Source organism: Euprymna scolopes, chromosome 32 (assembly GCF_053919585.1).
Source record: "Euprymna scolopes isolate OS-2025 chromosome 32, ASM5391958v1, whole genome shotgun sequence".
Lineage (NCBI taxonomy): Eukaryota > Metazoa > Mollusca > Cephalopoda > Sepiida > Sepiolidae > Euprymna > Euprymna scolopes.
The window spans coordinates 32606684-32620766 of NC_136513.1; the positions used below are offsets into that span (position 1 = coordinate 32606684).

A 14083-nucleotide genomic window follows, 5' to 3' on the forward strand; every position below is an offset into this window, starting at 1 on the left:
TAGCTCAAGGATATTTACCTATCGAGATTATATATCTAAATTACAACGAGCACTTTTTCTTTTCCTGTATTTTTATTGAATTAGCAATTTTACTATTACATTAAAATATACTCTGCTCTTTAGACCATTGTTCTAATCTCCTTTAAATTCACACACACACACACACACACACACACATATATATATATATATATATATATATATATATATATATATATATATATATATATATATATATATATATAAAAGGCATATGTACGTTTTTTATTCAGGTTTTCAAATTCAGTTTTGATTGTTTTCCATTTCGGTGTAACTCGAATCTTTTTTTGGATCGAGAATCTCAACGCCGTTACGTTTGCGATAAAACCTATGTAATGCAGCCGTGATGTATTTTTAAACGGTCACATATTTTAATCGTGTATTTGTCCAGTTTAGATGATAATCTATATAATTGTAAAACTCAACTGACCTTGTAATGATGTATGTAACACACTTTCCGGTTTACGACATCCGGTTGCGCATGCGCGCATGACCTGCGCACTGAAATATTAACGTTATTATTTCGAAATTATTATTTAACATTGGAAGAGTGGGGTTAATCGCCATATATATTTTATTACTTACTAAAAGCAGGCAGTATTAACAACTATTTATTTGGATAAGTTAAACAAAGAAAGAAAAACAAACAAAAACAATTGGGACGCTGAAATATTAACGTTATTATTTCGAAATTATTAGTTTACATGGGAAGCATGCATACATACATAAAATAACTTAAACCTAATACAAAAATGAACAATGTAAAAAAAGCAGATATATCAAAATTTGACGTTAACAATAATAAGTATTATGGTATCTGATCAGTGCACATTTACCTATAAGTATGGCCAGCCACTTATAATTCTGTAACTGTATTTTTCCTACAAAATAATCAATTATAATAAACAGAACGACTCATAGTAATCTATCTATATTCTTTTTTTTATTTTAATATACTTTCATAGAAATGTTTCTGTTATGTCAAAAAAAATATTTTCTTTACGTCACAGGTGTCACGCTCATGCATGAATTCCAGAGCTAATATAACATACTGACCCAACGGGTCGCGGGTAGTCTAGTATAATATAAATTTTAACTAGAAATTACTTCTTATGTAATACTAGTTAGCGCAAGAAGCATTGTTAATGCCTACATGGAAGTGTGTTTTAATATTACCTTAATATCACACACAGACTGTCTTTAGCGACTTCCCGCAGAAACTAAAAAAAAAATAGTTTTCTTCTTCACTTTTAAAAAATAACCACAATCTTAATAAAATAAAAAGATATAAATAAAAAAAACAAATAAACACTAAGAATCAATATAAATAGGATATTATTAAAATGTTGAATAAAAGGAAAGTGTTACAATTTCAGTTTGTTTGCTTTTTTAATTTAAAAAAAAAATCTGGTGTTTAATCGATCGGCGCGTGAAAAATGTACACTAAAACAGAAGGATAATAATTTAATCAATACTATTTTAGAATGGTATCAGCAAATGCACGGCAGAAATTAATAAGAAAAAAATCGATAGTCGACAGCGACTATACATTTGATTACATTTGATAAATTTTGCATCGGCAATCCATCTCACAGTTCATGCCCCGACTTTAATATATAACAAAAATTTTACGTACCTGTTCCTCGTTTTGTCAGAAGCGAGGCTAGTGTTTATTATTCGAAAGCTCATCAACTATGACGTATCAGTTTAGACGTTTTCTCATATTAATACAAATCCTCATTCTGTATCATCGTCGCTACTACCGCCACAATAATAATAATAATAATAATAATAATAATAATAATAATAATATTGACAATAATGATGATAATAATAATAATGACAATAATAATAATAATAACAACAATAATAATAATAATAACAATAATAATAATAATGACAATAATAACAATAATAACAATAATAATAATAACAATAATAATAATAACAATAATAATAATAACATTAATAATAATAATAATGACAATAATAATAATAATAATAACATTAATAAAAATAATAATAATGACAATAATAACAATGATAATAATAATAATAACAATAATAATAACAATAATAATAACAACAATAATAATAACAATAACAATAACAATAATAATAACAATAATAATAACAATAATAATATTAATAATAACAATAACAATAACAATAATAATAATAATAATAATAATAATAATAATAATCAACAGGAAGAAAGCAATGTGGAGAAAACGGAATATTGGAAATGCAACTGACAGGGAGAGGCTACACAAGAAACATGAAGAACTGGACCAAAAAATAAAAGCAAAAGAAGTGAGATTGAGACGTTATAGACATAAATCTGAGCAATGCAAACAAAACAGAACATTTGAAACTAATGAAAGCCAATTCTACCAAAATGTGACCGGAGGAACAACAAAAAACAGAACAACCATATCCGACAGAAATAAAACTCTACTGGAGTAAAATATTGGAAGAGCGACGAGATCACAATAGAGATGCCGAGGGGCTGAAAGACATGAAAGAAGAGTTACAACAAATAGAAGAAGGAACAGTGAATGAAATCAGCAAGGAAACCCTAAAGAAAACCATAGGAAAAATAGAAAACTGGAGAGCACCAGGCACGACGGGATACATGCATATTGGTTTAAATAATTAACAATCTTACACGAAAGGCTGGCCCAAAACCTGAAAGATGTATACAGGAAGCAAGCGTACAAGACTGGATGACAAAAGGTAGAACCACACTGCTACAGAAGGACACGGAGAAAGGAGCTGTCCCTAGCAACTATAGGCCAATCACGTGCTTACCAACTATGGAAGATACTGACAGCACAACGGAGGGAACAAATCTACCACTCTCTGAATAACCGTGGAATCATTTCCGAGGAGCAGAAAGCATGCCAAAAAGGAAAAAGAGGAACACATGACCTGTTATATATAGATCAAAAGATCCTAAAGGCGGTAAAAAGGAGGAGAAAGAATTTAGCCATGGCATTGATCGACTACAAAAAAAGCGTACGACAGGATCCCCCAAGCATGGATAATAGAATGCCTAAAAATGTATAAAATACCAAGCAGAATAATCAACGTAATAGAAAATGCAATGAAAACATGGAGACTGGAACGGACAGCTGATGGACATTACTTTAAACTTAAATTTAAGCCATTATAGAAACATTAGCAGAAATTCCAGTCTTATAAATTTAACAGTAACGTCCTTGATATGACGGGGGCGCGTTCGAAGTGAATGTTTCTGTTTAGTGCACAATTGAACCATGTTACTTGACTTTCGCATTTTAAACTTTAATTAATTAAAGCCATTTTGTTTAAATATAATTTTAGAAAATCAACAGTGAGTTCTCTTCAGTGCAATGTAGACTACAATATATTGTTGATTAAGTCACCGCGGGTAGGTATATAAAGCTTTTTCCTGGTATACAGCGATTGGTTCACGACTAGGGCGATTTAATTGAAAGATTGACAATTTCACCAATTTCGATGACAATAAAAATATGGAAATGTTAAACATTCGTTGATCATATTTCAATCCAGAGCAACGTCGTGTCTCCCTGCTAGTATATTATTAAATGTAGAATAGTTACGATTTAAGATAAATTTAGTAATACGCATGTCAAGTTGAGAATAGCAGTCATGGATTTTGCTAGCATTATCTGAATAACCGACATTTGAATAACCGACATAGCAGTCATGAATTTTGCTAGCATTATCTGAATAACCGACATTTACGATATCAGGTAACATTCAGTCGTCATCATATGATTTACATTATTCTGATCATGTTGCCATGTTTCAAGTTGATTTCCTCAAGTTTACATGCGTAATATGAAATGTAAAGTAAATTAAATGGATTTTAACTGGAAATAACATAAGGATATACTAGCGAGGGAGGGGGTTTGCCCGGGCGGTAAAATACGCTTAAATATGATATTTTAATTTGACCAGGTCTCGTCTATATTATTATAGAGTCGATATTTGAAAAGTATAAAAAGAAGTATTTGGGTACCATCAGTTAAAATCGAAACTTACAGCAAAAGTGTAGCATTTAAAACTGATGACGTTACCACTATACCAATGTGGCAGTATATGGATTGATTATAAATAAACAAAGCTGAATGTGGAAAATGTATGACGATTTTTTTTACAATATTGACCCTCGTTTTGACACCTTAAATACAATTTTAACCGGCTAAATCCAATAAATGAACGGTTCATAAAAAAATTTAATTATTTGAGGTACTTAGTCCCGCTCTGTAACTTTTAGCTTCGGAGGAGATAGAGTTTGAAAATATGAAGACAGACAGATATAGTGAGTTTTATAAATTAGATAACTTAATAGATAGATTAAACAGGGTTGGGGGCTTTGCCCGGGTGAAAAATACGCGGAAATATGATAATTTAATTTAACCAGATTTCGTATATATTATAAGAGTCGTGATTTCAAAAGAAAAAAAAATATTTGGGGCCGCCAACTAGAATCAATACCGAAAGCAAAATGCTGTAACATTTAAAGCTGATGAAGTGATTACTGTACCTAAGATGATGTACAAAATATACTGCGATTTTTTTTCAATTTTGAACATTTTCTGATCTCTTAAAAATTGTTTTAACCGGCTAAAAACCCACAAAAGAACTGTCTGTAAAAAAATCTGATGATTTAAGACCACTAATTCCGATCTGCGATTTTTAGTTCCGTAGTAGATAGTGTTTAAAATTCTGGAGACAGACAGACAGACAGACATATATCCTTTTATATATTAGACGAAAAAAACAATACGACAGGACAATATTAAGACCTGTATGTACTTTTCTCATATTCAACACTAGTCTGGCCATTAAACTCAGTTTCTATTGACTAAGCTCCTATTAACTTATTATTAACTATTAACTTATTATTAACTTCTATTAACTTATTATTAAATTCTATTTACTTATTATTAACTTCTATTAACTTATTATTAACTTCTATTAACTTATTATTAACTATTAACATTATTAACTTTTATTAACTTATTTATTTCTATTATCCTATTATTAACTTCTATTAACTTATTATTGAGTATTAACTTATTATTAACTTTTATTAACTTATTATTAACTATTAACTTATTATTAACTATTAACTTATTAATAACTATTAACGTATCATTAACTTCTATTAATTTCATATTAACTATTAACTTATTAATAACTGCTATAAACGTATAATTAACTTATATTCACAACTTATTTACTTCTATTAACATATTATTCACTTCTATTTACTTATTATTAACTTCTATTAACTTATTAATAACTATTAACTCATTATTAACTTCTATAATCTTATTATAAACTATTAACTTATTATTAACTTCTATTAACCTCTTATTAACTTCTATTACCTTATTATTAGTTGCTAACTTATTATTTACTTCTATTAACTTATTATTAACTATTAACTTATTATCAACTATCAACTTATTATTAACTTCTTTTAACTTATTATTAAATATTAACTTATTATTAACTATAATTTTTTTAATTAACTTCTATTAACTTATAATTAACTATTAATTTATTATTAACTTCTATTAATTTATTAATAACTTCTATCATTTTTATTAACTTCTATAAAGTTATAATTATCTTCTATTAACATATTTTAAACAATTAACTTATTATTAATATTTACTTATTATTTACTTACTAGCGGGGGTACCCGGCGTTGCCCGAGTGTTTGTTTCCGGGACGGGGGGGAGTTTTAAAAATGTTATGGTAGGTAAGTAGGAAGGATCAAACCCGGAGTCATGAGTAAAAGTAGGAAAATAAAGTGTGAAAAAAAAACCATCTGCAACGTTAACAGTTCGGCCACCAAGAAAAGTCCATTCCAGTTGTTTAGGAAAAAAAACAAAAAACGACTACGGTAGGTCGGCGCGAACGTGAAAATATAATGTGAATTGTCCAGAACGCTAACCACTACGCCAAAGAGCACTGCAGTTTAGTTTAGTGATTTTAAATAACTTCACATGAAAGAACTACGAAGCCAAACCGGTTTTCTCTTCTCAACTGTTCCTTGTGAACGATCCCCAAACGGTGTTAAGTGGTGGCAGGGGGAGGAGGAATTTATTAGAGAGAAATTATTTTACCACTTCCATTGATCTTAACCGATTTTGGCCGTGACTTCTCAGCAGAAAAAGTATAGAAATCTAAGATTATCGAGGAATTTGAGAAATAATAAGCCTATAACACACCTCAGATATTGTTCTGCCGTTTGTGCATATTATATTTGCATGAAATATCTTGATTTTTAATCCTATTAATGTCAAAATCACACGGGAAAAAATGAGTTCATTTTATTTATATAGATAGATAGAATAGAATAGAAGAAGATAGATAGAATAGAAGAATAGAAGAAGAAGAAGAATAGATAGAAAGATAAAAGAAGAAGAATAGATATTAACTCATTATTAACTTCTATTAAGTTATTATTAACTATTAACTTATTATTACCTATTAAATTATTATTAACTTATATTAACCCATCATTAACTTCTATTAACTTATTATTACCTATACACTTTTTATTAACTATTAACTTATTATTAATGTCTATTGACTTATTATTACTATTATCTTATTATACACTTCTCTTAACTTATTATTAACTATTAACTTAATATTTACTATTAACTTATTATTAACTTCTATTGACGTATTATTAACTATTAACAGATTACTAACTATTCACTTATACTAACTTCTATAACTTATTATTAACTATTAACTTATTATTAACTTCTATTAACTTATCAACTATTAACTTATTATTCACTTCTATTAACTTATTATTAACTATTAACTTATTGTTAACTTCAATTAACTGCTTATTAACTATTAACATATTATTAGCTGCCATTTACATATTTTAAACTATTAACTTATTATTACCTATTAACTCATTATTAACTTCTATTAACTTATTATTACCTATTAACTTATTATGAACGATTACCTTCTTATTAACTTCTATTAACTTTTTAACTATTGACTTATTATAAACTTCTATTAACTTATTATTAACTATTAACTTATTATTAACTACTTACTGATTATGCACTTCTATTAACTCATTATTAACTATTAATTTATTGTTAATTATTCACTTATTATTAACTTCTATTAACTTATTATTCACTTCTAATAACTGATTATTAATTAGTAACAAATTATTAACTTCTATTAACTTATTATATACTATTAACTGATTATTAACTTCTATTATCTTATTATTAACTTCTATTAACTTATTATCAACTATAAACATATTATTAACTATTAAGTTGTTATTAACTTCTATTAACTTACTATCAACTATTAACTTATTATTAAATTGTATTAACTTATTATTAACTATTAACTTATTGTTAACTTCTATTAACTGATTATTAACTATTAACATATTATTAACTGCCATTAACATATTGTTAACTATTAACTTATTATTACCTATTAAGTCATTATTAACTTTTATGAACTTATTATTAACTTCTATTAACTTACTATTACCTATTAACTTATTATTAACAATTAACTTATAATTAACTTCTATTAACTTATTATAAACTATTAACTTACAATAAAATTATATTGACTTATTATTTAATATTAACTTATTATTAACTACTAACTCATTTCTAATTCATTAACTTCTATTAACTTATTATTAACTTCTATTAACTTATTATTAACTATTTACTTATTATTAACTATTATCTTATTATTAACTTCTATTTACTTATTATTAAGTATTAACTTATTAGTAACTCCTATTAACTTATTATTAACTATTAACGTATTATTAACTTCTATTAACTTATTATTAACAATTAACTTATTATTAACTTCTATTAACTTATTATTAACTATTAACGTATTATTAACATCTATTAACTTATTATTAACTATTACCTTATTATTACCTATTAATTTATTATTAACTACTTTTGACTTATTATTAACTTCTATTAACTTATTATTTACTATTAACATATTATTACCTATTAACGTATTATTAACTTCTATTAACTTCTATTAACTTATTAACTTCTATTAACTGATTGTTAACTATTAACTTGTTATTAACTATTAACTTATTATGAACTTCTATTAGCTTATTAACTATTAACTTATGATTAACTTCTATTTACTGATTATTAACTATTAACTTATGATTAACTTCTAATAACTTATTATTAACTGTTAACTTATTATTAACTTATATTAACTGATTATTAACTATTAACTTATTATTAACATTTTTTAACTTATTATTAACTATTAACTTATTAACATCTATTAACTTATTTTTAAATATTAACTTATTATTAACTTCTATTAACTTATTATTAACTATTAACTTATTATTAACTTATTATTCTATTAACTTAATTTCTATGGGAAATTCATTTACTTTCATATTCTAAAACACAGTTTAAATGGAATAAAACAAAAACATAAATAATAAAATCAAATAATATATATCAGAACAAAAAGCAAAATGAGAATTCGGTTATTAATTTTTAACTAAAAAAAGATGTTACCGTTATTTTTTTTTAATTTATTTTAATATCCGTTGTTTAATCAATAGATGTGTTAAGAATTAAAAAAATATTGGGTAATTAATGACGTTTTAGCAATAGAGGTTAACGATAGAGAAACCTTCCATCCGTGAGAGAAATTGACAAAAAATCGATACTGAGTAGAAAAGAACGTATGTGAATTAGATTACAGCGATACGTTTCAGTTGGATCAATTTCAATCTTATTAAATTCAGTTTATTTGGCAAAACAAAACCATCGTGCTTTTATGTTTGTGTTTGGAAACGGTTATAAAAATTTGCATGGAAAAATATACAGTCAGTGCGTGCAAATGAAGATGCTAGGAGTGCCCAAGCACCTACTCCTTTTGCTCCTGTTTGAAAAGTGTCTTTTTCAGAGGAATGTATTATAAGCCTGTGCTCCACCGAGTAGATGGACTTTATGTTTATTATTATACAAGCAGTTTAGCCCGGCTTTGCCCGGGCCATATGTATTCTTATTAACTTTGTATGCATATATATATTTTTTTACATAGGTGTCACCACTTATCAAGGCCGATAGGCCACTCAAGGATAAGGGTTAAAGAGTGTAGAGGAGTCAAAAGGAAATATAGTAATCGATAGTAATGGAAGTTCGGTAAATTTGTTAACTTAACTGGAACGGCTCATCAGAAACTTGTTCACGTTGGACTTGAAGACAACCATATTATAGACTGCTGGAAAGCACGAAAACGGAAGACAATTCCACAGGCGTGCAGTTCTAATATATATATATATATATATTAGGGTAGGTCGATTTTGGAAGTTTCAATAATGCTACATATAGAAAGTTGTAAAATAATGTCAATAATCACCACAAGAAATATTTTTCTTCAAAATTTAATATTTATTTGAGCATTCCACTTTAAATACTGAATAAATCGCGATACTTATCACAATATCGGTGTTAAGGGAAATATGTGCGGCTTAAATAAAATCCGTGTTTTAACAAAAAATGAAATCATACAAGACACTTAATAATAAATATATTTACGTTTACTATATCAATTTTTTCATAAATTAAATGAAAATATTAAAATTACAAAGAAATAAAAATACTATAATAATTTAATATACAAATATCTATTTACATATAACGTTTCATTAATACGGTTAATATTACACTATTCACCGGTCGAAGTTACTTCCCCTTGGCAATTGTTATTCACCTCGTGGCTTTGTTTACGTATAAAATTATAACGAATATCTCGTTTTTTTTTCCAATTAAACAAAAAACATTCTTTAACTATTAAAGAATATAACATTTTTTCAATATTTTGATTTGTTTATATGTTTAAAGTTAGTGCTTAATCATTAAAAAGCTTGTTTACTTCCCCCGGCAATTGTTCTTCGTCTCGTGTTTTTTTTTTTTTTTTTTTTTTAGGCGTTTTATTATAACGATTATCTCTGTTTTTTTTCCAATTAAACAAAAAAAAACATTCTTTACCTATTAAAGAATATAACATTCTTTAACTATTAAAGAATATAACATTTTTCAATATTTTGATTTGTTTATATGTTTAAAGTTAGTGTTTTTTTACGCATTTTATTATAACGATTATCTCTGTTTTTTTCCAATTAAACAAAAAAACATTCTTTACCTATTAAAGAATATAACATTCTTTACCTATTAAAGACTATAACATTCTTTAACTATTAAAGAATATAACATTTTTAAATATTCTGATTTGTTTATATTTTTAAAGTCAGTGTATAATCATTAAAAAGCTTTTTTACGTGCTGAACTCCAAAAGAATTCTACTTTTAAGGTAAGTGTAAACAAAACATTACTTTTTAAGATTAATGTATTTCTTTCAAATTTATTAATTTATTTAATATATTTTTGCATTTTAATTTTTTCGAATACATTTATTTTTAGGTGCCTTATTTAAAATGCCCAGGAAATCTGCAATTTCAGCAACTCGCAGTAAAAATGTTATGAAATTTGGAGGTCCACCTGCACCATTAAATAAAACGGAGCCTCCAATTTACCGACAAGTTATTCAGTATTGTTACTATTTAATGAATACTTATCCTCACCTTTCAAATTTTGCTATTAATAAATTAATAACAAAGGATGTAATGGATATATGGAAGGCAGTTAATCCACGTTTACCTCTGTTAACAGAACTGACTGTTTTAAAGAAGGTGAATATCTTATGTTTCGAGAAAGCCAAACAAATAAATCGAAGATCTCTCCCTGCTTCGAAAGTGAAAAATTTGACGGAAAAACTGGATTTATTATTTGACATTTCATCCTGTTGTTGCGAATTACCTGTTCTACCTTGTGAGGATTATCGAGTAAAATGCAACAAAGAAAATTGCTGCAGTAAGCACATTATTTGCACTTGCCCTTTTCAAAAAAAGGTAAAGTTATTTTCTATTTTTGTTTTGAAATGTCTTTCTGAGTCAACCTTATATCGAAATTTATTTCCAAATATTATTTAAATATTTAAACAAATTTTTCCTCTTTAATTGTCATGCATATTTTCATGTTAATCTGTTTAGTTATATTAAAATATAATATAAATATATTCTAATTTTACAGGTTCCAGTTGAGGATCGGGAATATTTAAAGGATCAGAGGTGCAAAATAGGGCCTAAGGGTACTTTTCAACTTGGTCCCATCGATAAATGTGCTATTAAGAAAAGTAAAAAGGAACAAAAAAGATTAAGAAAAAAATTACCAACACCAACAGCTTCAACATCAAATCTCCAGGATACTGTTTCTGTTCCTTCCTCCCCATCTTTCCCAAGTGAAGAACTAGAAGAATATTTCCAGCCACAAACGGATGAAAAAGGGCCTTATAGCCTTACTAAATTTCCCCGATATGCCCTTGAATTAGTCAGAGGGGACATATCTTCTAATGTTGGAGCCAGCCTGGCTAATGCTTTGCTTTTGGATTTGAAGGCTATGGGTCTTCTGATACATAATATTAATATAAAAAATATTATTATTGATAAATGCAAAATTGACAGAGCAAAAGCCAAAGTGAAAGAAACAGCTCAACAAAAGCATGAAGAAAGTGTGGGGAACCTCATCTGTATTGGAGTTGACGGGAGACTTGATAAGGACACGTTAAAATATAAAGAAGTTGTCGATGAAAATGGACTAAAGTCTGTGAAAAAAACTAAGAGCCCCGAACGGCATTTGACTTTTACAAAGGAGACACCATCTGAAAGTCATTACCTGACTCATAGAATTTTACCTAAAACTGGTGCAACAGGTGCTGTTCATGCAGATAAAGTGCTGGATGTTCTAAAGGAATTCAATAGTGAGAGCTCAATAAAGGCCATCCTTGTTGATAATACTAATGCCAACACAGGTTGTGAAGGTGGACTGGTATCAATTTTAGAAAATAAATTAAAAAAAAATCTACATACAATTGGTTGCTCTTTGCATCAAAATGAACTGCCCTTCAGAGCCCTTTTTAAAAACCTAGATGGCTGTGCAAAAGGCCCTACAACCTTCAGTGGCCCCCTGGGGAAATTATGCTCAAATGATTATCATGATTTACCCCAAATAGCATTTTCCCCCATTAACAGTCCTCTGGATTCAATTGTAAAAATTGATCAAATAAATGATCTCAGCTGTGATCAAAGACTTTTGTTTGAATACACAGTAGGCATTTCTAGAGGCCAAGTTGACCCTAGATATGCTTCCTGGAAAATTGGCCCTTTAAACCAAGCAAGGTGGTTAACTTTGGCCATCAGGCTCATGTGTTTATGGACTCGTGGCACATACCCACAAAGACTCACAACAAAACTGCAGAGTCTTGTAAATTTTGTTGTAAATGTGTATGCGACTTGCTGGTTTGAAATTAAAAGATATAATAAATTACACAACCAGCAAGTGAACATTTTTAATATGATCCAGAGGATTAAAAAGCAGCCTGGTGAAATCCAAAAGATCACATTAAGAAACATTCAATGGAATGCATTTTGTTTACTGCCCGAAAAATTTTTATATTCCATGCTCAAATCTGAGGAAGTTGAAGTAAGAGAAGAAGCTTTAAAAAGAATTCTGGCCATTAGGTAAGTAAATATTTAGTTATATCACTGATTTAATTATTTATTTTAATCTATAGAATCATTTTATCTATTTTCATCATAATTATTAAAGCAGTGAAGATTAGAATTTTTTAATAATTCAATTATTTAATTTTTATATTCTTTCAGGAATGCAGAACCAACCGGGAAACGATTGAAAAGAATCCCGATTATAAATTTTGATGCTACTCATTGGACAGGGTTAATAAATTTAACTTCATGTGGAATTTATGAACCAGCAATGACGGAGGAATTTTCTGATTCCGAACTTCGTGATTGTTTAATAAATGGAACTAAAGTGGATTTGCCAGATTTGCCTTCACATTCTCAGGGTGTGGAACGGGCAGTCAAATTAACAACAGAAGCTTCACTGAGTGTTTATGGTTATGAGGCAAGGCATAAACAAATAATAGGAAAATTATTGAGTCAAAAGTTGAGACCGTCATTTTTGTCGAAAGGCTCATATATAGAGCAGTTTGACTCTATTTACTAAGCTTTATCAAAATAGTGTTTGTTTATCCTTATTTGTTTGTATGTTATATTTTCACTTGTAAAAGTAAATTAATTTTTAACCTATTCAAATATTACAGGTTAATTCATTATGTTAAATGGCAGTTAAAACAAATACTGAAAATGGGGGGGGTAGATTTTCAATTTCAAGATTATCATTTTGTTTTTATTCATATCATTTTTATATAATAAAAGGACATTTTGTGATGTAAATAGTAAAATTATTTGTTTTTTCACACAATAATTCAAGCGAAATTATGCAGAAAACAAGAATTTTCTGTATTTCGTTGTTTAGGATCTTTGATGCCAAATGCTCAAAAAACCGCTGAAGCATTTGATCTAATTTTTTGTATGAGTACTTAATATAGTAATATACAACTTTCGGTGTATACCTCTTTTTAAAATTTTAAAAAAATTGAAAAATCGACCTACCCTAATATATATATATATATATATATATATATATATATATATATATATATATATATATATATATATATTTGTAGTCATCGACATACAGTCCTGTTTCGTTGTATCACAAATCATCAGAGCCGCTAGACTATCATCTCTCCCATGCCAAGGATTGAACCTAGAACCGTCGTGTTGACAGTCGGCAGTTCTCCAACTCCACTATATATATATATATATATATATATATATATATATATATATATATATATATATATATATATATATATATATATATATATATATATTATGAGGTTTGTCATCATGTACAGTTAACCTACATTTTTAAAATGTTTGTGTTTGGATAAAAAATTGGCGGAGGTGTTTGGTAAAGTTTACAAAGCTGACATCGTTTTACTTTGACCCCTTAACAACAAC

General features: G+C 27.6%; 1 protein-coding gene across 1 annotated transcript; it reads left to right on the forward strand.

The window, feature by feature from the left end:
* Positions 1 to 12647: 12647 nt before the first annotated feature.
* On the forward strand, positions 12648 to 13666 carry LOC145256249 (uncharacterized). Its single transcript, XM_080114903.1, has 2 exons — positions 12648 to 12712; positions 12857 to 13666. The coding sequence occupies exons 1-2, from the start codon at positions 12651 to 12653 to the stop codon at positions 13218 to 13220; spliced, it is 426 nt and encodes a 141-aa protein (XP_079971029.1). The 5' UTR covers positions 12648 to 12650; the 3' UTR covers positions 13221 to 13666.
* Positions 13667 to 14083: the final 417 nt, after the last annotated feature.